Source organism: Colletotrichum jinshuiense, chromosome 8, assembly GCF_051148585.1.
Source record: "Colletotrichum jinshuiense chromosome 8, complete sequence".
Taxonomy (NCBI): domain Eukaryota; kingdom Fungi; phylum Ascomycota; class Sordariomycetes; order Glomerellales; family Glomerellaceae; genus Colletotrichum; species Colletotrichum jinshuiense.
In genome coordinates this window covers 3,868,929-3,895,224 of record NC_139315.1, presented here as the reverse complement: position 1 = coordinate 3,895,224, position 26,296 = coordinate 3,868,929, and the positions used below count along the sequence as shown (strand labels likewise).

The following is a 26,296-nucleotide window of genomic DNA, read 5'->3' as shown; positions in this document are numbered from 1 at the left end:
AGACGCGTTATCGGCGTCGCCAACACACAGGCCCGAGAAAAGACTGTGAGCATTCAGATCGCCGTCACCCCTTGCAGCTTGCAGTTTAACTTTCCCTCTGGCCAACGACAGCGATATCCAACCGGGCAATTTCGTCGAGCCCCGTGTGACTTGCATCCTCCTCGGCATCGAGACCAATTGCACTGCATACTTTGGTGACAATGTTGCCTTCAACCCTGGCACTCACATGCTCCTGGTTGTGCCTAGTAGTGGGTATGTCGCGACACCTCCTTTTTGCGTGAGGAGTGGGTCCAGTCCTTCGCCGGTAACAGGACCGGCTCCTTTAGCGGGTGCGGCTTCCTGGGCCACGTGTACATTAAACTCCTTCCTGCAGACGAGAGGCCAGTGCTGCAGATAGCTGCAAATCAATGGAGGGGCAGGGGGTAAACAGTCCGTACGTGGAGGGATGAGGCTGGCTTAGAATCTTGCGACGCTGCGGTTTTGGGCGGGAGGTTGGGTTCGAGCTCGACAATCAACTCAGTCATACAAGAAAGCTAGTGGCTGTAGTTCAGCTCTAGACACGGCTTCGAGTCGATGCGCTAGATGAAATCAGAGGAATAGTTGTTTGATATCACCGCCAAGCGGTGATCTAAACTAGGAGACTGATGCTGCTCAATAGATTTGTAATATCAGATTGTCCAAATGCTGCCTGCTTGAAGACGACATCGGCTCCAAAATCCGAAAATGACCTCTCTAACCGCGTCACCAGCGCGGTGAAGGTGACTAAACTAAGAATTTCAGATGACACTACCTGAGCTCCGCGCCGGTCTTGAGCCTCAGTCGCAGCCCCATCGGAGAAACTGCCACGGGAAATTACTTTCCGCCAGTCAGAGATCGAGGAGCCTCTGTTTTCAACTCCATCGCGCGTATTCTAGTGTAAGCTGTCGCATCGGGTGGGGCATTTCCCACATCTCCAGACTCCAGACCCGCAAGTTCCCCACGGGCAGCAGACCGGAGGAGCGATAGCGCCCTCGGAGTCAACCCCGCGATACTGCAATGGGCGCGGTCCGAGCTCTGATTACCACGAGTTGCGGATGGGAGTAACAGACAACTGGAAGCACTGGTCAACGATGGATCTTGTAGTACATTGAGGGGCTTCGTAGTGCTAACGATAACCTCGCAAACGAAAAATCTGTATGTAGGATTATTAAACCTAATCTATGAGCAATTCTATGTCTCAAGAGTGCATTTCATACCATCTTTGATGTTATCTCAGGGGCGTTCGATGTTAAGACCTATTGACGCGGGCTACCAAAACCCCCTTACCCCGCACCCCACGCGCGACTCAGCAAACCGACCTTACCCGTCTTTGAATGGATCCATTGTAATGTGGAAGGGTGGGTGGTGCGCCAGAGCTTGCCCACACGTAACTAGCTCTGGTGTATGTCTTGACGATCCTCGTCGGGAGTTAGCCGATGCCTAACCGAAGTGTCGGTATCAGGATTCCATTAAGGATATCGCAAGCGCCAATCCTTCAGACGCCGACTACTTGAAGGGAATTCATCCCGCGCAATCTGTTGTTTGAGCTCCCCAGATCTTCATCGAACCCGGAATCATTCCACAAACCCTTGAACATTCTCTCGGAACTCCATCGGCGTGGTGTTCTGGTTCAACATGGCTGAAAACACTTCCGTTGCAGCGGACGCCAAGTCTCGCAAGAGCGATGTTGAGCACCTTGAACAGGACCTCCCCAAGCTGCACGTCGAGAATGAAGACGTTCAACAGCAACACCCAGAGATCTACCTCGAGGCCTTGGCACGGTATCCGAATGACGAGTCGATAGACCAGGCCGAAGAAAAGCGTCTGCTGCGCAAGCTCGATATGCGAATCTTACCTCTCCTCGGAATATGTTACTTCTTCTACTATGTTGACAAGACCACATTGTAAGCCTCATTCGTCTCCGAATACAGTCTGCTGCATGTGTACATATACTGACCGTCAAACGCCCAGATCGTACGCCGCCATCTTCGGCCTGAAAGACGGTCTCAACCTCAAGGGCGAGGAGTACTCTTGGCTTTCGAGTTGCTTCTACTTCGGTTGGCTTATCTGGGCTATCCCTTCCAACCTTATCATGCAGCGCTGCCCGCCGGCATGGTACCTTTCATTCAACATCTTCATGTGGGGAGCCCTGCTCATGGCTCAGGCAGCTGCGAAGAACTTCGGTGGTCTCCTTGCCCTTCGCGTCCTGTCCGGCGCATTTGAGGCCATTGCCGACCCAGCTTTCATGCTGATTACCTCGATGTACTACACCCGTTCTGAGCAGCCGTCCCGCATCTCAGCTTGGTATGCGTGGAACGGTGTTGGCGTCGCCGGAGGTGGTCTCATTGGTATGCTTCGCCACTTCTTGTCAACCCAACCTCGTACTTACTTTGATCATACAGGCTACGGAATCGGACACATCAAGGGCGCACTCGAGTCCTGGCGCTATGAGTTCCTCGTCGTCGGCGCCTTCTGTGCCTTCTGGGCCATCATCCTTGCCCTCATGCTCCCCAACTCTCCACGAACTATTTGGGGCTTCACCCATGACGAGAAGCTCATCATGATTGCACGTATGCGCCGCAATCAGACTGGAATTGAACAACGTCGCATCAACTGGGGTCAAATCAAGGAGGCGTACATGGACTATAAAACTTGGCTTTTTACCCTGTTGGGGTTCGTCTCCAACGTCCCCAACGGCGGCATCTCCAACTTCTCCACCCTGGTCATTAAGGGCCTTGGCTTCAACACCTTCCAAACGGCGCTGCTTGGCATCCCGCAAGGCGCTCTTGTCGTCATTTGGATCGGCCTTGGTGCCTTGGCGAACAAGTACATGCCAGCCAACAGCCGCACGCTTGTTTGCGCCATGTTCATGTTGCCTACAATTGGCGGAGCCTTGGGATTCCTCCTGGCACCACCGAATGCCTACGTCGGGCGCTTGATCTGCTTGTACGTTCTGTGCCTTCCCCAGCTTATCTTAATGTTTTTTGGTCACTAACTCGTACCAGCTACCTCACCGGCTCCTACCAGGCCTCTTTCGTGATTTCTCTGTCACTCATCACCTCCAACACCGGCGGCCAGTCCAAGAAGATGATCGTTTCAGGCATGATCTGGTTCGGCGCCTGCATCGGCAACATCGCAAGCCCCTTCTTCTACAAGACCAGCCAGGCCCCCTCATACCACCTGGGTATTGGCTCGCTGTTGGTGGCCAACTGCTTGGAGCTCGCTCTCTTCTTCATCTTCCGCTACGCCTTCATCTGGGAGAACAAGCGCAAGGAGAAGCTGCGTGAGGAATTGCGCGCGAGTGGCAACTATGTGGCCGACGAGCTCAACGCCACTGCTTTCACTGATTTGACCGACAAGGAGAACCCTAACTTCGTCTACGTTTACTAATGAGCCAAAGTGGCAGCGAAACATGTGGTCCGAGGGCATAGCAATGCGCTATTCGAGGAGCATCTGGCATTGTTCTGAGTTATTGACCTGTGTGTAAGATGGGTCGAAAGGCTGTATGCATAGGCTCTGGTCGATGTCGGACGATGTCCTGTTTGCACCCTACCTTGTATACCGGCATGTTTGAAGTAGTAAACTGTGTACTTAATGTTTAAATTCGCCTTTCATGCGCAAGTTGTGAAGACAGTTCAATCTTTAAAGTGATGTGTTTGGCTTTGATTTGCTGCTCAGAAGCATAAACCATGCCCCCTTTGTCAAGTTGACTGTTTTGGCGAAGCCTCCATTGATCATTGCCTATGCAGTTGAGACTCAAGCATTTTATGTGAGCGGGCCGGTAGTTGCGTCACGGGCCGGTCTGGTGCGTCTAAAGACCAAAACCAAGACTCTTGTCAACACCGGCAAGGCCGTCTACCCAGTCTTGGCACTAATGCCAACATAAACTCGTAATGCGCTCTTAGATATAGGTGGCTTGAGCTGAACTCATTCCAACCCATCAGTCCTCGGAACGAGTCCCGGTCCGGTTTTTTAAAGCTGCGGGCGAGGTCTCGGAGGAAACGAGCTTTTGCGGGGTAGTGACTGGGGTTGATGGCAACATGTTGATCAGCTGGAGGGTGGTCTGAGCATGGTAGAAGCGGGAATAACGGAGCCGGCGTTGTCATACTACACGGAACTGTTTATAAAAATAATGAAAAAGGCTTCCAGCTACAATGGAAAGAATGAAACAAGACAGCACAAAAGGGCGTCTAATACAGGATTTTGGACGAATACTTGGTGAAGTTTTCTCTCTGTTGTCGGCCACAAACAGCATGGGACAACACGGCCTAGCGCTGCTGGGGATAGCAGCAATCGCTTGTGTAGCGAATGGACTCTCCCCAGTCCAAACTTACCCAATCCCCAGCGAAGTTCCACAATCCACCTCTTACACCATCAACGTCCGCGCACCAAATGAGGATTGGCAATCCCTGGCAACTTATCTTGTTAATCTCCACGAGATCAATATCACCACCGGTTCTGCCAAGGTTCACCCTAGCTCCCTCGCTCTGTTCGACTTCGACGGCAGTGTCGATATATCAGTCACGTATAACTCGGGCATTATTACCACCCCGCGCATTCGTCCAGAATCTTACGGCATCAATCCTGCTGTCGATAACAATACTCTGACATTTACCTTGTCTGAGCCAAAAGACATCGTCATTCAGACTACGGGATCCGTCTTCGATGTACTGCATCTTGTTACCAACCGGCTACCGACAGATATTCCCTCGAGTAATGATACAGACATCATTTTCTACGGGCCAGGCTACCATGTTGTCAACGAAGCTCTCGCTATCCCTTCTGGAAAAACTCTGTACTTGGCCCCAGGAGCCGTCCTGAAAGCGTCAGTCACCCTTGACAACGCCACATCTGCCTCCATCCGAGGCCACGGCATACTCTACAAATCCCCCAACGGAGGAATTTCCGCCCAAGGTACAAAGGACGTCACAATCGATTCCATCACCGTCCTCAATCCGACCCACTACACTTTCAACGTCGCAGAATCGGACACTGTGACCGTGAAGAATCTGCGATCATTTAGCGCCACACAATGGGGCGATGGCATCGACCTATACTGCAGCAAGAATGTCCTACTCGAAAAGATCTTTATGCGCAACTCGGATGACTGCATTGCGATATACAACCATAGGAACGAGTGGTACGGTGACAGCAGTAACATAACGATCCAAAATTCGGCCCTGTGGGCGGATGTTGCGCACCCAATCAACATCGGCACCCATGGCAACTCGGTCAATCCCGAAACCATGTCCGATATTACAATTCGCAACATTGACATCATGGACATGCGCGAGTATCAGATGGGATACCAAGGTGCTATAGCGATCAACCCCGGGGACAGCAACCTAGTCAAGAACGTGCTGATCGAAGACGTTCGGGTTGAGGACTTCAGGATGGGCCAGATCATCACTATGATGGTAATGTACAACCAGAAGTACAACACGTCCCCTGGCCGTGGGGTTTCCAACATTACAGTGCGAAACCTGGTTTACAATGGCAGCAACGCCAACACAGCCATCATGACGGGCTACGATGGGACGAGGGGGATTGAGTTTGTTCGGTTTGAGAACCTAACCGTCAACGGACTGCAGATTAGCGATAAGATGAAGAAGCCAGGGTGGTATATGGCTTCGGATTTTGTTCCCATGTATGTCAACGAGCACGTGAGAAATTTGACCTTCGTCTAGGAGCAGATAGGCGTCTAATTGGGAGATTTCTCTCCTTCTGAGAACCGAATACGCGTTTTATGGTGATGAGCAAAAAAAGCCTTGATATTCGCTGTGACAATCGCACTATCGAAATGAATTGCTTCATCCCGAGCAATGATCCATGCCGTTAAGATACACAACCTTGTTGGTCCACTTGCCCTGCTTGTTCTAATTCCGTGGCAGGTATTCCACCACCTAATGTGTCACACGGACACCGAACAGACAATGTGAATGAGAAAGAATTTCCCCTTGTGTGCATAACTCGTCGGGCAAAAAAACAGGGAGAAACCACCCCGTCGACGACCTCTTTTCGTACCCTAAAATGGCGTTGACCACTGTTTCGTACTCTTATATAGGGCTTAGAGTCTCGCTCAATGGAGTCCATCTGCCTGCCGCGATGTCTTCCTTGACTTTCTCCGCAACTTCTGAACTCGCCTCGGCGAAATGCTCCGTCTCATCAAGCCACTTCACCTCCTCTTCCGTGCTTTCCCGCCCCTGAATGGCGTTCCTGTACGGATACCGACCGAACTTTTGGATGATGGGCCAATGGACATCCATCAGCATGCCGGACCAGAAAACCCACTGCTGCGTGGTCGCACCCTCTCCCCTAGGCGGCCCCGCCTGGACGACCCTCGGGAAGGCTGTGGCGTCGGAGAGAATCTCTGATCTCCGCTTGCGATACGGGTCCTCCTCGCCGGCTCGCTCTTCCGCCGCCTTCCTCCTCTCCTCTGTGAACCGGAGCCCGATTTCGTGGTCCTCCAATTTCTCGCTGTGCACGAACGGACACGAGAAGAAGACGTGCGCCAATACCCAATGCTCGAAACTGGCGCCGGCGGCTCTCCACCGATCCCAGGAGTCGGGCCGCTGGTCTGCCGGCAAGGCGAACCACGAGTGGGCCAGCTGCCGAGCGATGGCGCCGAAGAAGACGTCTGCCCAGCGAGCGTCGAGGCCGCGGCAGAACAATCGCGGTCCTTGGTCGACGAGCAGGGTCAGGCCGAGACACTGCTCGGGAAAGTCCGGGTCGCTGGGCGGCGGAAGAAAGGACATCAAGTCCGGCATTTCAGGAAGCGGTATCTTACTCAGGGCGACCAGCGCGGACCAAAATTGAGATCGGGTTTCCTCCGAATCCAAGGCCGGTGACTTGCTTGTCCATACATCACTCAGGTTGTGTTGCTCGCCCTTGTTAGGTGGCAGGCGGGCTTGGACAATTGATGCCAGGAACTCTGGGGTCAGAGTCGATGCGAGGGGATGTGCGGATGAGGTAGTCGCCATTCTGAGATCGGTTGATGGGATACGGTCAAAGTTTCAATGTGGTGTTACTAATTCGTTGAAAGGTCACTGTTTGGACAACGAGACATGAATTAGGCAGACGCGTACGTACAAGACCTGCCCCGGTAAGCATGCAATCGGCATATTTGCCGGCATCGGCCCGACCTCGTTATCTGAGGGGACTTTGGTAAAATATTGGGGCCGATTCTGGAACGACTTTGAAAACGACATGACGTCAAGCTTGTTGCAAAACTAGACTTGCTTGAAAAGATCATTGGTGATGTTCTCGGTGTCACTGCATGTCACTATGCGATGGAATTGTTCGGGAACGCAGCAGCTTGTATTTCTGCTTTGTCTCAACTGAGTCGCAGTCCAGCATTGACAGCCCAAAGAATTCGGGTTTACAGTTGCATTGTAAGCTATGTTCGGCATTATGCTGTTCTATCAGACTCTCCCGCTTTCACGACAATGCCAAATGGTGTCCTCCGGGCATATACGCATACCAACCAGAGTCTCCTTATTATGTATGGAGTTAACAACATGATTGATTGCCATGCTGTTTCGAACCAATTACTTCAGTGTGCAAATTTGCAGACATTCATCTTCGCTGATGGATGGGAGGATAGTATGTTTTCGCTGTCGATGCGCCTTAGGTATGCGGCCGTAGTTGAATTCAGGATAAGGTTGCAAAAGGGCAATAGCACAGGAGGGTGTTCCATCAATCATACAAATTTCCTTGGCCAACGTATTGACCGATGTGGTTGGCGGGGGTTGGGTGGAATGCGAATTCGGTAACATGTGATGGCATTCCCAAACTTTCGAGAGTGTCGCTATCGCGAACGATACCGTGTTGGTGAAGAAGGCAGAAGCTGTTTGCGGGTCTGTGTCGCATGGCGGCGTAGCTTGTTTTGAGCAGTCTCAAGTGGCACCAGGAGTCGATGAGAAATGTAGTGGGGGGATATGCGGAAGCAGTTCCTGTAGTAACGGCAGAATGAGTGACTGTTGCGGGAGTTTGGAGATAGGTGCATTGTTACTTACTGTCTACCACTGTGACGGCTACTCTGCTCATGGTTTCGACTCGGAGAGCACACTGATTGGTGACCAAGCCGTACGAATCAACGTCAATCTCGACCTGGAAGGGCATAATGGGTCGCATAAGACAGATCTTGAATTTGTCCCTCCTGTAGAATCCGAGCATGTTCCGGACTCTGTCGTGGAGCGAGTTGTAAGAGCTAGGCTTGGGGATTGCCTTGGATCTAGCCCCGTAGGAGATGGTGATGAACTCGTCGGCGTTGATCGGAGACGTTGATGCCTGGTCACCGGGCCGAGCTTCAACCTCCATGGCTTCGACTAGAGTGGGCGACGACTGTCCATTGATTTCTGACGTGGTGTACGTGGCTCCGGCTGCAGTGACGGTCTCGACAGTGCCGTTGATGGCTTCATGTGTCGCGGGCGTTGCCAGTTCGTTGGCCGCTGCCGAGGAGTCCATCGGCCCTGCCGCAGTGGATGGACGCTGTTCGTTGGCGTCGATCATATTTTCAAGTCTTGACGAGATAAAAGTGTGAATGGGTAATAAGAGGTACGGTGGCGAACTGATAGAATGGAATGAAGAACGTGAGGTGATTGGAGTCTATTGTTTGTCAATGCGGACGCCTTGTTGTTTTGGTGGAGAAGAAAACGGAGAGAACAGAGAGAAGAGAGAGAAGAGGAGAGGATACAAAAAAGGAGACTGGGGAGTGAGAGTTGTCGAGAACGGGCTGGCTTCTCGTGGAAGTTTCAAGAGCTCCCAGTGACGGCATCCTTCCGGTTGAGGACGAGGCCAGGACCTTGGAAAGTGAATGGATTTTGGAAGAGGAAAGAAGTGTCTGTTGACTGGATGTGCAGGTAAAGGTGGAAATCAGAAACGAGTGCGAATCTGCAAAATGCAAGTGCCGGACCCGTCATACGACGGCAGGAAGGCAGGAAGGGCTCCCGCGTGAACACAGAGAAGCAGGCGCCTTACACGCCGCGGTTGGCGGTGATCCGTGCCCGAGCCCCATCCGACCAGCGTCTTCCACGGTTTCTCCGAAGACCGAAGACGGCGCCTAGTGGGGACCGACATCGACCACTCGTCAACAGCAGAACCTCCACCTCCGTCTGTCTTGGCATCGGCAATCCGAATCTTGTTAGTTGCCTCTTCTAACCTCTTGCTGCGGTATTATCCGTCGTTTTCCTTCCATTCGTGAGGCGTATTGGGATGGATTCCTCCATTCGTGCTTCTCCGAACACTCCGAACGGCCGCCCAGCAAGCTTCAGAGACCTGCTCCGATCGCGCCAACAAACCCGCAATGGCGTTCGCGGCAATCCCAAGTCTTGCTTGCCATGCCGAGAGCGAAAAGTGAAATGCGACAAGGCGCTGCCGTGTTCCACCTGCGACAAACGAGGCCATCCCGACTTGTGCGAGTATGAGAAATCCTCGCGTCAATCGCTCGGCAGTCCCAGATCGCCTGCGCCGTCAACGAGAAGGACAACGCGTCTGCCGAGCCACACCTCAGAAACAGATGCTAGTCATCAAGAAACTTATCCAAACTTTCAAGTTGTGGGTCAAGTCCCCATGGAGGATTTCAATACAATGCCAACCCCAAACATGACCGCGCCCTCGGACCCTGCAGTATTGCCCACGACAAACACGTCGACAGCGAGGGGAGGCGGCGACACCCTGTTCTTAGCTGACAACTCTGTTGTAAACATGGTTCGTCGACGCTCGGTACGATCAAGGGATGACCCAGCCCGTCAATCGGCATTTGAAACAGGCATCCTACCGCTGCTAGGTGTCAGCGAGGAGACTAGGACATCCATACTGTCCTACCCGTCTTTACCTAGTGATCAGGAGATCGTTAGACTATTCGAACTGTTCCGTCGCCGGGTCCATCCATTTCACGTCATAACCTGCAATCTGGACAGCATCGAGGAGAATATATGTCAACTGGTCAATGCAAGAAGTGACCCGACCTTCGAAAGTGAATTCGAGTCACTCAATGACCCACGTTGGCTGTCTCTGCTGCACGCCATCCTAGCATCGGGAGCGCAATTCTCCGACATGTGTCTCCAAGATCGTATCTTGACATCTCAGCGGCACAGTAGGTTTGGAATCATCATTTGCAATGCTTGCAATTCCGCAATGCGCTGACACACTGCAGCAAAACATGCATTTGACCTACTGCGATCCACAGACTATCTGGCGAGGCCATCGAAAGAAGCCGTGCAGACGCTTCTCCTACTGGGCAATGTGCTGCAAAACGACATGAAGCCTCAGGCTGCCTGGGTCTTGGGGGGTACCACGATACGACTTGCGCAATGTCTTGGCCTACACCAGAAAGCTGGACGTCATTCCACTCCGGCAGTACCGGATGAAGAGGCCAGAAGTTTGAGGTAATTCCTGTACACAGCTGGAAAAATACAAAACTGACAGTGACCCAGGCTGGCAGTTGTTTGGCAGGACTCATTACTTGCGCTCGCTTTTGGTCGCCCTCCGGCATCATATGAGATGGACTTTGAAGACGATCTACTTCATCTCGGTGACTCAGTCGAAGGTCGAGGTCTCACATACCTCCAATCCATGAGCTGGCTTTGTCACATCACACTCCGGCACCTTTCATCTCACACCAACGTCCGTGGCCATCCAATGTCAGCACTCAAAGACATCAAATCTATTGAAGCCAGTCTCTCCTCACATCTCGTAAACCCTAAGACATGCATATCAATACGGCAGATTCAAGAACATTACGCCTTCGAGCTACACCGACACTTTGTCATTTCTACGCTATGCCGGCCTTTTGTTTCTAGCAGTCGGTCATCGGAACTTGACGAACGAGAAAGAACTGCTGTTCTTGAACAGTTTCAAGAGTCTCTCAGACGGAGTGTTCGAGCTTACGTTCGCTTGAGGTCCATCGCTGGACATGCCAGGCGCTCATGGGCATTTATCCACAACGGACTAACGTCGGTTCTCTTGCTGAGTCTGATGAGGGAGACAAGATACCTTCCGGAAACATTGATGCTTCAAGATGAGCTCATCACCAGTCTTTCCGAGGGAGAAGATGAGCCAGGGTCTTCCACGGAACCAACTACCGCAGGGCATTTATCGAACACTCTCAAGAAAGCCCTCAAGGCTCTCAAAACTCTGCGAACTTTAGCAGAGCGGGATGTCAACGCACGGGACTCGGGGCCTGTGGTCAATGGAACGGACAGTCAACCGTTGCCTCTGGAAGGGAGGGCTGAACCAATCCAGAGCGGTAACCTTGGCGAAGAACAGGCGAAGTAAGTCGTTCCCTTACCCGTCAAAATCTTTGAAGGTTGCTGACCATATAGTATTTGGGGCATGGATACCACAGATTGGGATTTTCCAGTCAACTTTGATTTATCTCCTCTCGGAGCCTTTGATTATATCATGTCTGACCATAGCTTGGGAGGAAACGACATGTTTGTTCCGAATATTGGGTGATATTCCAGAGACCGATTCTATATATGACTATCTCTACCCCCCTTAGAATCGTTGAATCGCTAGCTCTTTAACCTTTATCCATTACTTCCTTATTTTTTGGATGTGAATCCAAAAGACTCCCAACGTTGAAGGACCTTCTCTTGAACCTCAGCCGGAAACGACTCCTTAAAGTCCGCAGCCTGCCAGTCGCGGCCAGTAGTGTATTCCGTTGGCATAAGGCAATCCGACACCACCTTTCCGCCCATATGCTTGTCGCCGTTTCCATGAGACATGTACGGGATCAGCGGGAACCCACGCACATCTTCAAAGTGGTACTCATCCAAACCTGGGCGGCAGCGCGTGCTGAAAGCCCAGATGACGTCTTTGAAGTCGTATACGTCGATATCGTCACCTACGATGACAAGGCGATGGATTGTGTATCCGACCTTGTCGCTGAAGACAATCTCGCCAATCTTGCGGCAGAAGTCCTTTGCGTTGGTTCCCATACTTCGGAGCTTCTCTGTATCAACTTGCAGAGCGACCCATGTTACTTGCGATTCGAAGGGTGAAAAGGCTTCCTTGATGGGGAACCCCTTGGACTTGAGCAGGAACCCAATCTCGGCGGCAGCCAAAGGTCCAATCATCGTATGCTTCGAAAGTTAGCTTTGCATGACAAGAGCCTGGTCGGCTTGGTTCGACTTACCGTCTCGTCAGTCAACCGTCCGCAGTTGGAGATTGGGAGGATGGCATCTTTGCGATGTGTGATGAGGTCGACCCTGTACTTTGGCTGAGGTCTAGCCTCTCCGGGGAACACATAACTAGGAACATGGTTGTCAGACTATGTCCCATATTTGTTCAAAGCGACACAGAAGTTCGACGAAAGACTTACCCATGCATCTCTCCAAAGGGACCCTCAGGCGCGGTCTCGGTGGCAGAGCAAACACCCTCAAACACAATCTCCGAGTTCGCGGGGACATATAAGCCATTGGTATCACACTTGACAACCTCCAGCGGCGCCCCGACCAATGAGCCAATGTATTCTGCCTCGGACAGCCCGCCCGGCAACGGCATGCTGGCCGCCATGATGGCCGCAGGGGGCACGCCAAACACCAGGGCCCACGGCATATCCTTGCCCTCCTTCTTCCACATCTGGTGGATCTGCCAGATGTGCTGCGGCTCAATGATCAGCCCCGCAAGGTGGTTCTTGTCGTAGACCATTGCGCGGGCGATGGACCAGTTTGTCCACTTGCCGTCCGGGGACTGGACAATGTGCATGCCGTAGGTCTGGATGTACTTTCCACCGTCTTCTTGGTGAAGAAGGGGCGCGGGCAGCTTGGTGAGGTCAAACTGCTCAGGCGTAAGACGGAACTCCTTGCAAGAGCCGGACTCGACAACCACGGGCGGGATGGGGGTGGCAGTCTTGGCGGCGACCATCTTGTCGAGGATCTCCTTCATGGTGGCCGTGGGCGGGAGCCCGAGGTGCCTCGCCAGGCGTCCGAACCTCTGCGAGGGATCGGCCCTCAGGGAGTTTGGGGCGCCGAGGATGCGCCAGAAGCCGTTGTCGTCCTGGCCCTTGAGCTTGTTGAAGAGGGGCGCGCGCTCGTCGCTCTCGACGACTTTGCGGATGATGGCGCCGACCTCGAGGTTCGGGTCGCACTCTTCGTTGATCTCGACGAGGTCGCCATCTTCCCTGAGAGCTTCGACGAAGGAGCGGAAGTTCATATGCGGGAGGTCTTGTGGGTTTGATGGAGACATGGTTTGGTGTGGTTTGTGTAACTAAAGTTGTAGTTCGTGGGCTGGAATCAGTGTGTTGAATGTTGACTTGTTTATTCAGTTTGGCTAATTTCAGTCGTTCTTCTGGATGGTCGAGCCATGCTTATATCTTGGGAGTGTCATAACTGTATCCAGCAAGGAGGATGGTGCCCGGTGGTGCCGAATTCCCCGAATTGACCGAGTACTTTCCAAGCTCCGATCTCTCCGGACCCACTCCGGACCAAGGTACCTATTCAAAGTACAGTAAGCTATCCATAGATTTTTAGTGGAATCGTACGCTGTGTTGGAGGACTCGGGGAGTTCGGACATCCTATATTTGGCCCCTTCGTCATTCTCCGAACTCTTCGTGGGTGGCCGTTTATTCAATCGAGATAAATATCTGGAATCCGTCGCAATTAACGATTGCCAGATGGAGCAATAAGACACATTCGGAATTACTCAAGACTTTACACGTCAGAAAACAACCAAAAAAGTCATCTGTTGCCGTTCTCAGCCAGCATCATCGCCATTGACCACCACCCATCCCAATTCAGCAACTTCAAGTTCCACTCCCGCGCAAAGAGCACCGCCTACAATGAACGACGTCCAACCCCGCAAAAAGATCATAGTCGCCATAACAGGCGCAACAGGCGCCCAAATCGGCATCCACATCCTGCAGACCCTCCGGCGCCTCAATGTCGAGACGCACCTCATCATCAGCAAGTGGGCCGCCGAGACAATAAAGTACGAGACGGACTACACCCCGGCCGCGGTCAAGGCCCTCGCGGACCACGCCTACAGCTCGCACGACCTCGCCGCGCCCATCGCGAGCGGGTCATACCGCGTCGACGGCATGATCGTCGTGCCCTGCTCCGTTAAGACCCTGGCCGCCATCAACGCCGGCATCTGCGACGACTTGGTGACGAGGGCGGCCGATGTCTGCCTGAAGGAGAGGAGGAGGCTGGTGTTGTCTGTGAGGGAGACGCCGCTGAGCGAGATCCACCTGAGGAATATGCTGGATGTCACGCGTGCCGGGGCCATTATTGCGCCTCCGGTGGTGGGTTTCTACACGAGGCCGTCGTCCATTGATGATATTTTGACACAAATGGTCGGGAGGCTGCTCGACCTATTTGGACTGGATGCCAGGAATTTTGAAAGATGGGAAGGAATGAACAAGTCGGCGTAATGTAATAAATAAATTCTATGTAATAATCAGCGCTTGCTATTTTTCCCCTTTGAACTCGTTTGCAATTGCGATCGTGTAAATCCTCACCCCCAAGCCAATGGGGTATACATAGCCAACTGGTGCAGATTTACCCTTGAAATAGCCTCCATTTAGATTTTGAGCTTCTCTTTCCTCCGAACCACACGTCAGGTCGGACCACAGTAGGTGTCCAATCCAGCAAAAACCTGATCCCAGCCATATGCATATGGGTTTGAGGTGTCACCCAGGATGTTATTCCAGAGCCCGTCCAAGCCGAGATCGTTCTCTCCTACCATGCCCGAATAGTAATCATCACAGTGATCTTGCTTTTCGCGCGTGTATCGGCCAGGTACCGCGCCTTCTCCCGAAACCTGTTCATCTTGCGCATCCGGGCCCGCCGAATCGGCCGTGGGCTCTGATTCTGACGAGACGACGTCATATACCCCCTGAACGCGATACTTCCGGAGCACGCCAACAAGATTCCGGACCAGGTTTGCGGCCACTGCCGATTCCTCACCGGCGACAGCGAGCGCGCGGCAGGCTCGCGCCACTTCTTCATGTATTTTGGCCGTGGAGTCCGACGAGGTGCCGTCTCCGTCATCTTCGGCCCCCGGGGTTCCACGGCCCGACACCAGCCCTGCGTTGAGCGCTAGGATGGCGCATGCCATGAACATGTGGCCGATCACACAGCCCAGGCGGTTTCCGATCACGCGCGAGGTGTCGCCCTGGACGGGCTCCTTGGTCTGCGCAGTCTTCAACAGGTTGGAGGAGATTGATAAAACCGTCCGGGCGGAGCGGAGGCAGATGTCTCGTGACGGCTGGTACTGGGAGTCCTCCTTGTCATGGAGAAGGAATGGTCGGTGTAGTCGTGCCCGTCTGGAGTTGAACCCAAGCAGGACGACGTCTCTTTGTAGTTCGAGATAGCGTGGAGCATTGGGGGGGACGGGGCCTTCGGGGCGGAGAAAAGGAGGCAAGTCGGCAAATGCGTCTTCAAAGAGACGGTCTAATTCGAGGACCTGGTCGTAGTCAATGATTTCAGCGTCAGGAACCCCTGGTGCCCTGGCGTCGATTATGGACCGCGCTATTTCGGCTAGCTGTGTGCGTCTGATAAAGCAGCTCATCATGGTCGCAGTCTCGGGTGGCAGATCGACTGTCTCGTCTGAAAGACTCAAGTCGTCGTCGTTGATGTTTCGGGGGTGCTTGACATTCATTTGTCTCGGATGCACATTGTAGGTACCATCCGTCGGCCCTCCCATGAGGCCGAGCATCCTGCGGTCTCGTTAGAACCACGAAACAGAAACACACAAGCGGCCGATTTGATCGCAAATGCTTACCAGTCCGTAGCGGTAATATGCCACCATACCCTCCTCTTGAATTCTCTCGTCGTTGTGTCATCTTGCTGCTCCGAGTTAGGGCTGTCGATAAGATGCAAGCTTATTTCACGGGCGGACGACAGAGAGCACCCATGAAGATATCTGAAGCGAGCAGAGCAACCCTCCATGTTATAAACCAAGTAAGCAAGTATGCATCTTGCCTGGACCGCCTCAAAAGAACCGTAATCCCTCGCCTGAGACTTTTCAAGGATGTTGAGCGAGGAGCCGAACCAGGCGAGAGCAGCGTGAGTTGCTTCCTCCGTTGAAGTACCGGTATCGAAGATCTTGGAGTTCCCATTGAAAAAGAAGGCGCTCGTCGCCGCGATGCCAAGTATCAGCGCAGCATGTGCCGGATGTGGGTCTTTGCCCTGGAGTAACCTTGAATAGAACGCGTCGATCATCGACCGCGCCGAAGGTCCATGGATGATGGGGAGAAGGTGAAATGGATTTTCGATGAAGTCTTGGAGTAGGTTTAGGGCTTCCTCTCGTGTCATCAACCAAGTCGATAGACGTGGTTCTGGGTCCTCGGGAGGAGTAAGTCCAGGAGTTGTGCTGACGGGTGTTTTGGGGAATTGGGAAACATTGCCCACACGGTAGTCCATTTTACCATACGGCAATGAGATCTGAGAAAATTAGTATTTTATCTGCAGTAAAATGGAGTGCGTCGTACATTGAGGCCATTTCCAGCGAACGTTGAGTCGAGGAACTTGGCCGTTTGCTGCCGCTCACTGTTTAAGGTTGACCTCTGTGACGATCGTTTTAGAGAAGTAGAAAGCCGACGGCGGGTTTCGGTTGTTGTCTCTTCCCGAAAGGAGTCGACGGCGTTCAGCAGCTGGTCCGCGGAAGCTCCGGTCGTCGCGGCCGCGGATCCGAACACAGCTTGCTCCAGCCGCCGGAGCCGCCCAACGATGGAGTCATCGCTGCTCGCGTTTACAGGTGACGCGCTATCAAGTTCGTTAGCCCTGTGACCGAACGTGATGGCTATGCATACCTGCTCCTTGCAGCTGGCTTCTGCGAGCCTGGTTGGCCCGTACATGGCAAACCGCGTATCACGCAGCTTGAGCATGGCTCTGCACGGTCGCACTTCAGCTTCTTCTTCCGGCATGAATCGCACGAGATCTGCGGTTGCCGACGACGCTTCTGCTCGCTTTCTGTATCGAAATCTGATCCGCGCTTCATATTTTCTATTACTCTTTGGGGTCAAGGATGAAGTCGGTGGATGCATGTCGGTGGTGCTGATGCAAACATACAAAGTTGGCTCCGCCCGCGGACCTTCCGCGGGGCTGACCACATGCCTCCGCGGATAATCCGCGGCGCTTTTTCCAGGGGGTTTTGCCATTCGCTCTTACACGCCATAAAGGCATCTATCAACAATACATAAGTGTGACTTGAGACCATTCTCGAAATTCTATAGATTTTGTATCAGATCAGATGGAATACACGTAGCTTTCTTGCGACATTTTATTCACTGACCGCCCAAATCATATACATGGATACACCTCAGCCCCCTCTAGGCTACAACAGGTATGCCACTGCCCTTTTGCCCATTGCCAAATTCTGACGCTGACTGGACCGTCATTTCTAGCTTACGATCGTGGCTCGCTGTCTTTGGTGCATCTCTTGCGTTGTTTTGCACCGTCGGTTTCCTCAATGCATTTGGCATCTTTCAGGAGTATTATCAAACATATCTGGGGAAACCCGAGTCTGATATATCATGGATTGGCTCAGTTTCCATTTTCATCCTATTCATCTGCGCGCCGATATCAGGAATTTTGTGTGATAGACTAGGCCCTACGGTATGTATCTTATTGCTCGCCAATTATGAATAGCAGACGCTGAATTTCGCCAGATTCTACTATGCGTCGGCAGCATTGGTCAACTCCTCGCTCTCTTCATGACCTCGCTATGCACACAATATTATCAAGTGTTTTTGGCGCAGGGAGTCCTCCTTGGCGTAAGCAGTTCACTGATATTTTGTCCTCCGGTGGCCGTGGTCTCGCGCCGCATGCCCCACCGCCGCGGGCTCGCACTGGGCCTGACAATTGGAGGCTCCTCCATCGGCGGTATCATCTGGCCGATCATGCTCGAACAGCTTTTCAATCATCAAAAGGTGGGATTCGGCTGGACTTTGCGCGCCATAGCATTCACCATGGTCCCCTTGCTGGCCATTGCATGCTTCACCGTGGTTGATGCATCCGCCGCCAAGTCCCAGGCGATCTCAGAGCCGACGTCCGACAGCAACGAGAAAGGAAGTGAATCGTCGACAGATGAGTTACAGCCTGAGAAGAAGACAGACTTCTCCATTCTTAAGAACAAAGCGTTCATGCTGGTGTGTGGTGGGCTGGCCATCGGATATTTCGGCCTCTTCACTCCGATCTTTTACGTGTCGGCCTATGGCATTCATCATGGCCTGTCATCATCAACAGCGTTTTACCTGATCTCGGGGCTCAACGGAGCCTCTTTCTTTGGTCGAGTATTCCCTGGGCTGCTGGCAGACCGATATGGACACTTCAACCTTTGCATAATAGGAATGATTTCGGCCGGTATCGTCGGCTTCTGCTGGACTGCAGCGACCTCTCTTGCTGGTCTCGTCTTATGGAGTTTGGCGTATGGTTTTTGCTCAGGTGTAAGATGGCCGAGACCGCTAATGTTGGGAACGTCAATAGCTGACACGGTACTTTCACAGACTGTTATGAGTTTGCAAAGCGCTTGCGTTGGAAAGATTGCGGACCAACGCAGTCAAGGCATGGCGGTTGGCTTCACGATGGGAGCCATCGCAGTGACGTGAGTTGTTCACACCTACCACTTTCTTGCGCTACAAACACTGACCACAATATCCAACAGAGCCCTCGTTGGCCCCCCGATCGGTGGTCAGATTCTCGCTCATTCGGGATATTTGGCACTGTCCATGTGGACGGGCGCCACTCTTGTGATCGGTGCGGCCATCCTGTGTATGGCAAGATGGCGTTTGAAAAACAATCTTTTCGCAGTGGTGTAGATGGTTTTCTGCACCAGGAACCGTCAAAAGCATTATGCATCTGGGATAGAAGGGGGATAAAGGGTATAACAGTACTTCCGCTACTAAGCATTCAGCCCTCAAGCCTTCAATTGTGCGGCTGCATCAAAATCGTTCTGTTTCTCCGTCGCCGTTGCCGATGAGGTGCTGGCTATTTCCAGCGAATGTTGCTTCTCATTTTTGTAATAGATAAACCATTCAAATAGAGGACATTTCACTGACATCTGAAGACAACGAATGGTTTCCATTCAATATGTTTCAATGCGCCGTGCTTGTGTTGTGTGAGCTGTGAAATAAAAGTGGAGACAGAGTTTGACGTTCATGCTGTTTTCATTTTTTTGACTGAATTTTGCGTTACAGGGTACGTCTGGGATGCAGGGTACTTGGACAATTGTAGGGTACCTTTCTTTTCCTGTAATTGGATCTTTGGCCAGGAAAAAAGCAAAAAGAAGGAAAACTGCGGATTCTGCGGCTTATTGTGGGGCAGAATATCGGAACAACATCGGGCCGAAGGCGTCATCGCTCTTGGGATGGCTGAAGCTGTGGCTTTGCATGTGTGGCTCAGCTGGGGATGATCGAAAAACCTTTCCGAATCCCTGGGAATGTTTACAGGTTGGCCTCGTCGCTGACCCCCTACGAGCAGTCTGTACTCTTCAATGCTTCCGCTTCTTGTCATTCGTTTCATCACAATGCGTTAATCTTTGCTTTGTTCATCTTTCACATTCGTTTGTTTCTGCCAGGCTTTGCCTGAGCTCCGAATCAAGGTGCAATTCTCACCTTGAAAGCCCCGGAGTATCCGACATTCGGCACCCCTGCTCGGGGTGTCTCTGTGCTCGCGGGCCATCCTTGGACGTATTCGACTGGATTCTATTGATTTAATTGAGAACATGGCTCACCAATTCCACGTCGCTGGCGCAAGCCACGCCCTGCTGGACCCGTGGCCTCACGGAGTTGGTGTGATGAGAGATGTCCTCTCCCGATGGTCCGAGCTCGACATCACCCAAATCGGCTCCCTCATCGCCATCGCCGGCACACTGCCCACGGCATGGAGACTCCTACAACATACCTGGCGCGAGGTATACGGCTGCATCAGACGGTTCTTTCTCGCTTCCGTCACCATCCCCGGGGGCGATCCCGTCAATCGGAGCGTCGTGAAATGGGTCCTCGCCAATCGGCCCCGACACTACCGTTCCTTCACGGGACGCACTGAGGTCGGACGCACCAACTCCGACCGGGCGGCTGCACTGAAGAAAACCCGCCATACTCTTCAGTACTCTCCCCACTGGAACTCGCGATGGATCTGGTTTGGCGGCAATCTCCTTATCGTGACGCGCGCGGTCGGGGATTTCAGCTCTTCGCTGTCTGATCCAAGCTACGACGGCATCGGAGGCGAGGACTTGACTCTCAGCTGCTTTGGCTGGTCAGCCGAGCCCGTCCAGAATTTTATCGAGACCTGCCGTGAGTACGCCGACAGGCAGACGCAGTACTTCGTCATCATCTACTCTCGGGACCGGTACGGCCTTGCCTGGAAACCCAAAGCCCGAAAACCCCTCCGCCACCTTGACACCGTGCACTTCGATCACGGCATGAAGGAGGAGCTCCTAACTGACATTCGGAATTACCTGGACCCCAAGACTCAAATGCGATACCAGAGCCGCAGCATGCCGTACCGCCGGGGTTATCTCTTCTACGGCCCGCCTGGAACCGGCAAGTCGTCTCTCTCGGTGGCTATTGCGGGCGAATTCGGGCTTGATCTTTACGAAGTCAAGATTCCCAGTGTTGCGACAGATGCCGACTTGGAGCAGATGTTTCAGGAGATTCCTCCGCGGTGCGTGGTCCTGCTCGAGGATATAGACGCTGTGTGGGTTGAGCGTTCGAACAATCACGAGAAGAATGGAACCGGAAACGGACGCGCCCATTCGCCTGAGGGCAGCAGTGTGCCCAACTGTACCTTGTCTGGCCTACTGAACGTTCTAGATGGCGTCGGGTCTCAGGAGGGCCGTATCGTGATCATGACAACCAACCGACCCGAACAGCTCGACAGCGCCTTGGTCCGGCCAGGCCGCGTTGACATGAAGGTTCTGCTCGGCAACATTAGCCGACGATCCGCGGAAGAGATGTTCATCCGCATGTTTTCTCCCGATCTGGGTTGCACATCGCACTTGGACATGGGGGAGATCAGAAGCCTTGCTGCTCAGTTTGCCAGCATGGTCCCAGAAGACACATTTACGCCTTCTCTCTTGCAAGGCTTCTTCCAAGTTCATTTAGCGAGCCCCCACAGCGCGGTTGCGAGCATAGGTGCTTGGGTCGAGAAGGAACTTGCCAAGTCTCACTACAAGGAGTTTGAGTTTATCACCACGAACGGGAAGGCGTAGTTGTGTAATATCGGTTGTACTATTATGTGTATTTGTATTTTAGACGTTCTGGACATATTTCCTAGATTTCTTTTGTGTTCGGGGCAATTGATGAGGGAGACTCTTATGTCCATGTCTTGGGGTAGATTTCACCATAGAACATGCGCTACAGCACAAGAGTATCAGAGGGCATATCTGATAGAGATTAGGATTTTAACGGTTTCAAGGTGCCGGCTTTTATTTCTTCTTCCTCACAGGGTTCAAGCTATGTACATGACCAAATGATGTATCATGTCTAGATTGCCTCTGGCGGAGAAAGGCACATCACCTACTTTCATGCTTCTTCAATAGTTTCATTCTAGTCTTCCCTGCTCACCCACTTCGTTTTACGGATAAAGATGGGGCCCCGAAGCTGATCCTGAGCCAGGCAAGCCATAAGATCCGGGTCAACTTCCAAACACCAAGCAGGTGTATTCTTCCCGGACTGATACACAGTGGTTGGCCTGAACACAGGGTGCGCTGTGCAACAGCCGTGCAAAGTTCAACTCAAAAAGTTAACACTCAATAACATAAAGCGCCGAAATCAAGTAAACATCGGACTTGATGTAGCAAGCTTACCACAGTAGTCAGGTTTTGTCGAGTAAACTCTTGAGAAGCAAGGTAGGCCCTGGCTCACGCGTCCAATGATCCAGGCGGGGGCAGGGAGTGTAGTTCGCCAAATGTCTTTTCGTTTAATGACGCCCCGACTCACGCGACAAATTGCCAGGGTAAGTTCACGGAGAGCTACCAGAGCCGATACGTTGATGCGTCATATATTCGGACGGAATTTCCCCAAACAAGCTCATTACGCTTTCAGACGGTACACAAAATATTGGCTCAAACCCCCTCTGCTCAACCCACATTCAGGCAGAAAGATAGGTATATCCTGTGACTACTCCCCTCATGTTACGGACGACACGTTGTCCCTACTTTAAACTCGAACACACGGTTTTCGAGCAAGTTTCTGAAGTCGTCTCGACCTGGTGCGTAACTGGCGCACAGGCGCTGAAGTGTATTTATCGCTTTCCTACTTACCTGGACCCTTCACCCCTGAAGAGGTTTTCAAACCTTCTTTTGGACCCAATCACTGTCGTGCGGACATCATCTTCGACCTCATCACCAAAGAGGATTTCTCCAACAATAGCTGTGAAAGCTTAACCTACGCATGAAACTGAAACGTCCACATCACCATCGCCGCTTCGAATGCTGACGACTCGACTCAAGGCTGAGAAGTATAAGAGCATTGTAGCCAGCTTTGCCGTCAGAATAGTTTCTGTTTTTTTTTTAATATCATCGTTTATCAATCTCCGTCTTTTTTGCAGTTCAAACTAGCCGAATAAATTAAGTCAAAATCAATATTATACCCACCATGGTCGCCCTCCAATATCTCGTTGCTCTCCTTCCACTGGCAGCTGCAATGCCATCATCGTTCGCCTCCTTCCCTCTCGTCAGCCGACACTGCTTGGTGCCCTCGAACTGTGGTGCCGTCGTTCAAGGAACCACTTGCGACTTCTGCTGTGCCGCAAACGTTAAACCCGACAGCGACCATTGCAAGTCTAAGAACACGGCCTGCCAACAAGGTGGAACCGCGGGAGGAACTACTTTTAATTGCGATGATGACTAGACTCTTAACAGCCGGAGGTGAGTAGCTCGTGTACGCGTGCCAATTGACACATTACTGATATGTTCGTGCTGGCAGTGGGCCTCCCGGTCGGAGAAGAGTTATATTCTGGGTGAAGGACTGATCCGGTTGTAGTTGACCACAATAAATGGGGGTATGGGATTGAAAAATTCACTGAAATCGTGAAATGACATCCACTACAATAGCATTGTTCTTGGCCAATATTACAGGAAGCCAGTCGCGGTGCCGAGCGCTGATTTGCAATGCAATCTGAATAGCGATAGGTCCCCGGAGTGGAATGTGCCATTTTATGGCAGTTACTGAGTATCTACGTCGTGTATAATGGGAAGTTGTGACTTAGTATGTTGGAAAGAGGCAAAAACCCCTTTTGTTTTGGTTGTGTAGTTGTATGAGGAACTGCGTAAGATTTATCTTCTATACTCCAAGTGCAAAGACTATGATCGTCATTTCTAGCTGTTGTGTCTTAAAATCATCTCCTTATTCTTATACTGCATTCGAAAACCTTCGTCCTTCCGTACCAACTAAGCCGTTTCCTATCCAGCTAAAGCTGACAAATTGAAATACCGTCACTTTTGAAGTTCACCAACTCAGGCTCGCCAAAGCAGCTCTTAAGGACAGGTAGAGCCTGTCGAAAACGGCTTTCTTCCGTAAACGATTGTCCTTCAAATCCAGGGTTAGGCAAAGTGGAATTGTGTTCGACAGGACGCACTTACGTTTCGCACCATCCGTAGTTCGACTTTTTCCTGATCTCTTTCCGCATCTGTGCAGTAAGAACCAGTGCTTCCTCCTGCGACCATCCAAGGACCTGGGTCAACAGGAACATCACGAATCCCTCAAGGCTCTCATCAAGTGCCACCTGGATCAGCATCCCAGCATGCTGTAGCTTCGGGTCCTTCGGCCAACCATGCATAGGTAGTTTGACCTTTTTCTCCACCACATCTACGAAACCCGCTTCCTCCATGTTGTCCCTCATTGTGTGCCCCTGAGCAATGGTAAAGGACCTTCCCGTCTTAGATCCGCCTTGCTCGAAAATGCGTGCCCACTCGTGGAAGACGTGGCCAGGAGCGTATTCAGCATGGTCAGAATGGATCCCGGCATTAATCTCTAAATTCTGGATCCAGCCACCGGGTTTGAGGTGATGGTACGCATTCTTATACAGCCCGACCCAGTCTGGAATACTTCCATATAGCGAACGTAAATGCACAAAGTCGAAATGATTTTCGGGCCACAACCAGTGGAGCAGACAATCGTCAATAACGAATCGAAGATTAGCCGGAACCCAGCCCGGTTGGATGGGGCTGATGTCGGTGCCAATGACTTCGGTATCAGGGTACTGATCAGCGAAGTCAATCGCCCAGATCCCAGTGCCCGTGCCAACGTCAAGGACCCGCTGCGGGTTATCTCCGATCGGGGCAAAGAACAGTTCGTCGTCGAACATTATCAATAACGCATTGTGAATGATATCGAGCCCGTCATTCTGTTTGTCGTCGTTCGGCGCCCAGTACTCAGTTGTCTGGCTAGCCTGGTATGTGCGGCCATGTAGCCTTCGATAGTTATACACGCTCTCGGTCAGAGATGTCGTAGATGAGGCAACGCTGGCAGCATCTATGGCAGAGTCCGCGTCGTCATCGTATTCAGTACCTGGTTGCAATTCGGCTTCGATATCAGGCGTGTGGATCTCGACATCGTGGCGAGGCGGGCTGGGAGATGATTGTGCGGGCCTTGAATGCGTCAACTCCTGATCGGCAGTCGCTTTTTGAGCCATTTTGTGCGACTGGATCTATTCTCCCGGTCGGTTGAAGAAAAACAAACGTGGGGATGTGGTGAAGGCAGAATCGGCGAAATTGACGGACGTAGCGACCAAGACATCCTTTAAAGAAGGTGACATTGCACACACATTGCAGTGAAAATTTGCGGGGCATCCCGCACCACTGATTGCGCCCAGAACTCACGAAAGAAATGTCTCGCTAAGGACAGCCAGTGACAGTCGTAACAATGTATAATGATCGGCCGCGTTTTGCAGCTCGTTGCCCCGAGCGAAGAAGGAATTGTCTCACTCTGCCGCCGACGTTGAGTCTTCGGAAGCTAAAAGGCTTTCCCATTGGTCACTATGGCCGGAAAAGCAATATGAACTTCGTGGCGGCAAACACGTTGTTCTTGGAATATGCGAGTTTGATGGAATTGGGTGCACACTCATGATAGTCTATCCGGTCCTGCAGGATCCCTGAAGAGCTGACATTAATCAAGTGTGATTTTCAAGTCAGGTGGCTATGTTTCTAGCCATAGAAACCACCGAAACCTGGGGGCTTTCCTAGCCCAAGAGAAGCGACTCTTGGAGGTCAAATAAACAACGCTGTCATCGGGTAATGTGCTGGTGGGGGCAATCGGATACCGCTCTTGGACAGGGGTCACCGGGAGCTATTTATGCAGCTAACGAACTCGGGCAACCTGCATTCCCGTACCGAGGACATCGCTAAGGGCATTGTGTGGGCGACGACGACGGTAATTGGAGGCTTTTTGGTCCGTATTCTCTCGTCCCGGGCCGAATGTTGGTCTCTTCGTATCACGTTGCGAATCCAGCCATTGGTTGTTGTCCTCCGGAGTCTCAAAGCAGCTAGTTGCAATCATTTCAACCCGATTTACTCCCGAGCCCATTAAATATCCATACAGCAACAACATCTACCATGAATTCACAACGAATCTTGTAAATCCCTGTTGGCTAATAAATGGAAGAATGCGAATTTATTTGGCTTGAATGAATGATGAATTACATCCTTACAAAGGCAAGTCAAAATAAGCACGACCAATCAGACCTTTCCCAAAATAGAGCCATTGTTACTTGGACAAAGGAATTAAAAATACGAACATTAAGCTTTTTGTAAAATCGACTGATAATTCATTGTTCATGACCATGATACCATTGCAGATCTATCTTGGCCATAAATATTGGATAAGCAGTCAAAGAATGACTAGTAATATGAATTCAAACAAGTGTTTAAATTTCTCTCTTTCACTCATAGAAACCGATAACATTTTCACTCTGAAACGGATGGCAACAGACAAACTCGTCTTCAACAGCTACTGAGTTTCCATAAACTCTAAGAATTTGGGCAATAGTCTTTCTTACCGCAAGTATTCGAGTTGGGGCAGCTTTGAAACATCGCGAATCTACTTATAGCCCTTATATGTGAGTACATTGAAAGTTGCTTATCGCTTGACTTAAATGATTGAGTACATTAGCATATAAGGCTTTCACAGGGGTGTAAGACATTCACACCCATGCGAGTAATGATTGGTGTCCGTTATAACATCGACGTTGAGAAACATTCAACAAATGAAGACAATGGTACCTTTCTATCCAGATTTCAAAGGGAATAGTCGTTTGAAATCTCACAATTCACAATAGACCACGCGGAGTTTAGTATTAGCACTCAGAATCGAGCTCGCCAGACTAGGGCAATG

General features: G+C 51.7%; 10 protein-coding genes across 10 annotated transcripts; 5 read left to right on the top strand and 5 right to left on the bottom strand.

Moving 5' to 3' along the window:
- Positions 1-1,653: 1,653 nt before the first annotated feature.
- EsH8_VIII_001035 (major facilitator superfamily domain-containing protein) lies at positions 1,654-3,408 on the top strand (the record flags this gene model as incomplete). The annotated part of the gene is made up of 3 exons (XM_083270077.1): positions 1,654-1,922; positions 1,990-2,964; positions 3,024-3,408. 3 exons carry the CDS (start codon positions 1,654-1,656, stop codon positions 3,406-3,408), a joined length of 1,629 nt encoding a protein of 542 aa, XP_083129845.1.
- Positions 3,409-4,271: 863 nt separating this feature from the next.
- EsH8_VIII_001034 (pectin lyase fold/virulence factor) lies at positions 4,272-5,705 on the top strand (the record flags this gene model as incomplete). The annotated part of the gene is made up of 1 exon (XM_083270076.1): positions 4,272-5,705. The coding sequence occupies one exon, from the start codon at positions 4,272-4,274 to the stop codon at positions 5,703-5,705; it is 1,434 nt and encodes a 477-aa protein (XP_083129844.1).
- A 369-nt stretch (positions 5,706-6,074) lies between these two features.
- Positions 6,075-6,998, bottom strand: EsH8_VIII_001033 (uncharacterized protein; the record flags this gene model as incomplete). The annotated part of the gene is made up of 1 exon (XM_083270075.1): positions 6,075-6,998. The coding sequence occupies one exon, from the start codon at positions 6,996-6,998 to the stop codon at positions 6,075-6,077; it is 924 nt and encodes a 307-aa protein (XP_083129843.1).
- A 715-nt stretch (positions 6,999-7,713) lies between these two features.
- Positions 7,714-8,529, bottom strand: EsH8_VIII_001032 (uncharacterized protein; the record flags this gene model as incomplete). Its single annotated transcript, XM_083270074.1, has 2 exons — positions 7,714-7,970; positions 8,034-8,529. The coding sequence occupies 2 exons, from the start codon at positions 8,527-8,529 to the stop codon at positions 7,714-7,716; spliced, it is 753 nt and encodes a 250-aa protein (XP_083129842.1).
- A 3,035-nt stretch (positions 8,530-11,564) lies between these two features.
- EsH8_VIII_001031 (UbiD family decarboxylase) lies at positions 11,565-13,176 on the bottom strand (the record flags this gene model as incomplete). Its single annotated transcript, XM_083270073.1, has 3 exons — positions 11,565-12,104; positions 12,158-12,272; positions 12,344-13,176. 3 exons carry the CDS (start codon positions 13,174-13,176, stop codon positions 11,565-11,567), a joined length of 1,488 nt encoding a protein of 495 aa, XP_083129841.1.
- A 625-nt stretch (positions 13,177-13,801) lies between these two features.
- Positions 13,802-14,392, top strand: EsH8_VIII_001030 (flavoprotein; the record flags this gene model as incomplete). Its single annotated transcript, XM_083270072.1, has 1 exon — positions 13,802-14,392. The coding sequence occupies one exon, from the start codon at positions 13,802-13,804 to the stop codon at positions 14,390-14,392; it is 591 nt and encodes a 196-aa protein (XP_083129840.1).
- Positions 14,393-14,577: 185 nt separating this feature from the next.
- Positions 14,578-16,962, bottom strand: EsH8_VIII_001029 (uncharacterized protein; the record flags this gene model as incomplete). The annotated part of the gene is made up of 4 exons (XM_083270071.1): positions 14,578-15,679; positions 15,745-16,406; positions 16,454-16,727; positions 16,775-16,962. 4 exons carry the CDS (start codon positions 16,960-16,962, stop codon positions 14,578-14,580), a joined length of 2,226 nt encoding a protein of 741 aa, XP_083129839.1.
- Positions 16,963-17,788: 826 nt separating this feature from the next.
- Positions 17,789-18,781, top strand: EsH8_VIII_001028 (uncharacterized protein; the record flags this gene model as incomplete). Its single annotated transcript, XM_083270070.1, has 3 exons — positions 17,789-18,409; positions 18,470-18,567; positions 18,628-18,781. The coding sequence occupies 3 exons, from the start codon at positions 17,789-17,791 to the stop codon at positions 18,779-18,781; spliced, it is 873 nt and encodes a 290-aa protein (XP_083129838.1).
- A 905-nt stretch (positions 18,782-19,686) lies between these two features.
- On the top strand, positions 19,687-21,174 carry EsH8_VIII_001027 (P-loop containing nucleoside triphosphate hydrolase protein; the record flags this gene model as incomplete). Its single annotated transcript, XM_083270069.1, has 1 exon — positions 19,687-21,174. The coding sequence occupies one exon, from the start codon at positions 19,687-19,689 to the stop codon at positions 21,172-21,174; it is 1,488 nt and encodes a 495-aa protein (XP_083129837.1).
- A 2,268-nt stretch (positions 21,175-23,442) lies between these two features.
- On the bottom strand, positions 23,443-24,599 carry EsH8_VIII_001026 (class I SAM-dependent methyltransferase; the record flags this gene model as incomplete). Its single annotated transcript, XM_083270068.1, has 2 exons — positions 23,443-23,494; positions 23,548-24,599. 2 exons carry the CDS (start codon positions 24,597-24,599, stop codon positions 23,443-23,445), a joined length of 1,104 nt encoding a protein of 367 aa, XP_083129836.1.
- Positions 24,600-26,296: the final 1,697 nt, after the last annotated feature.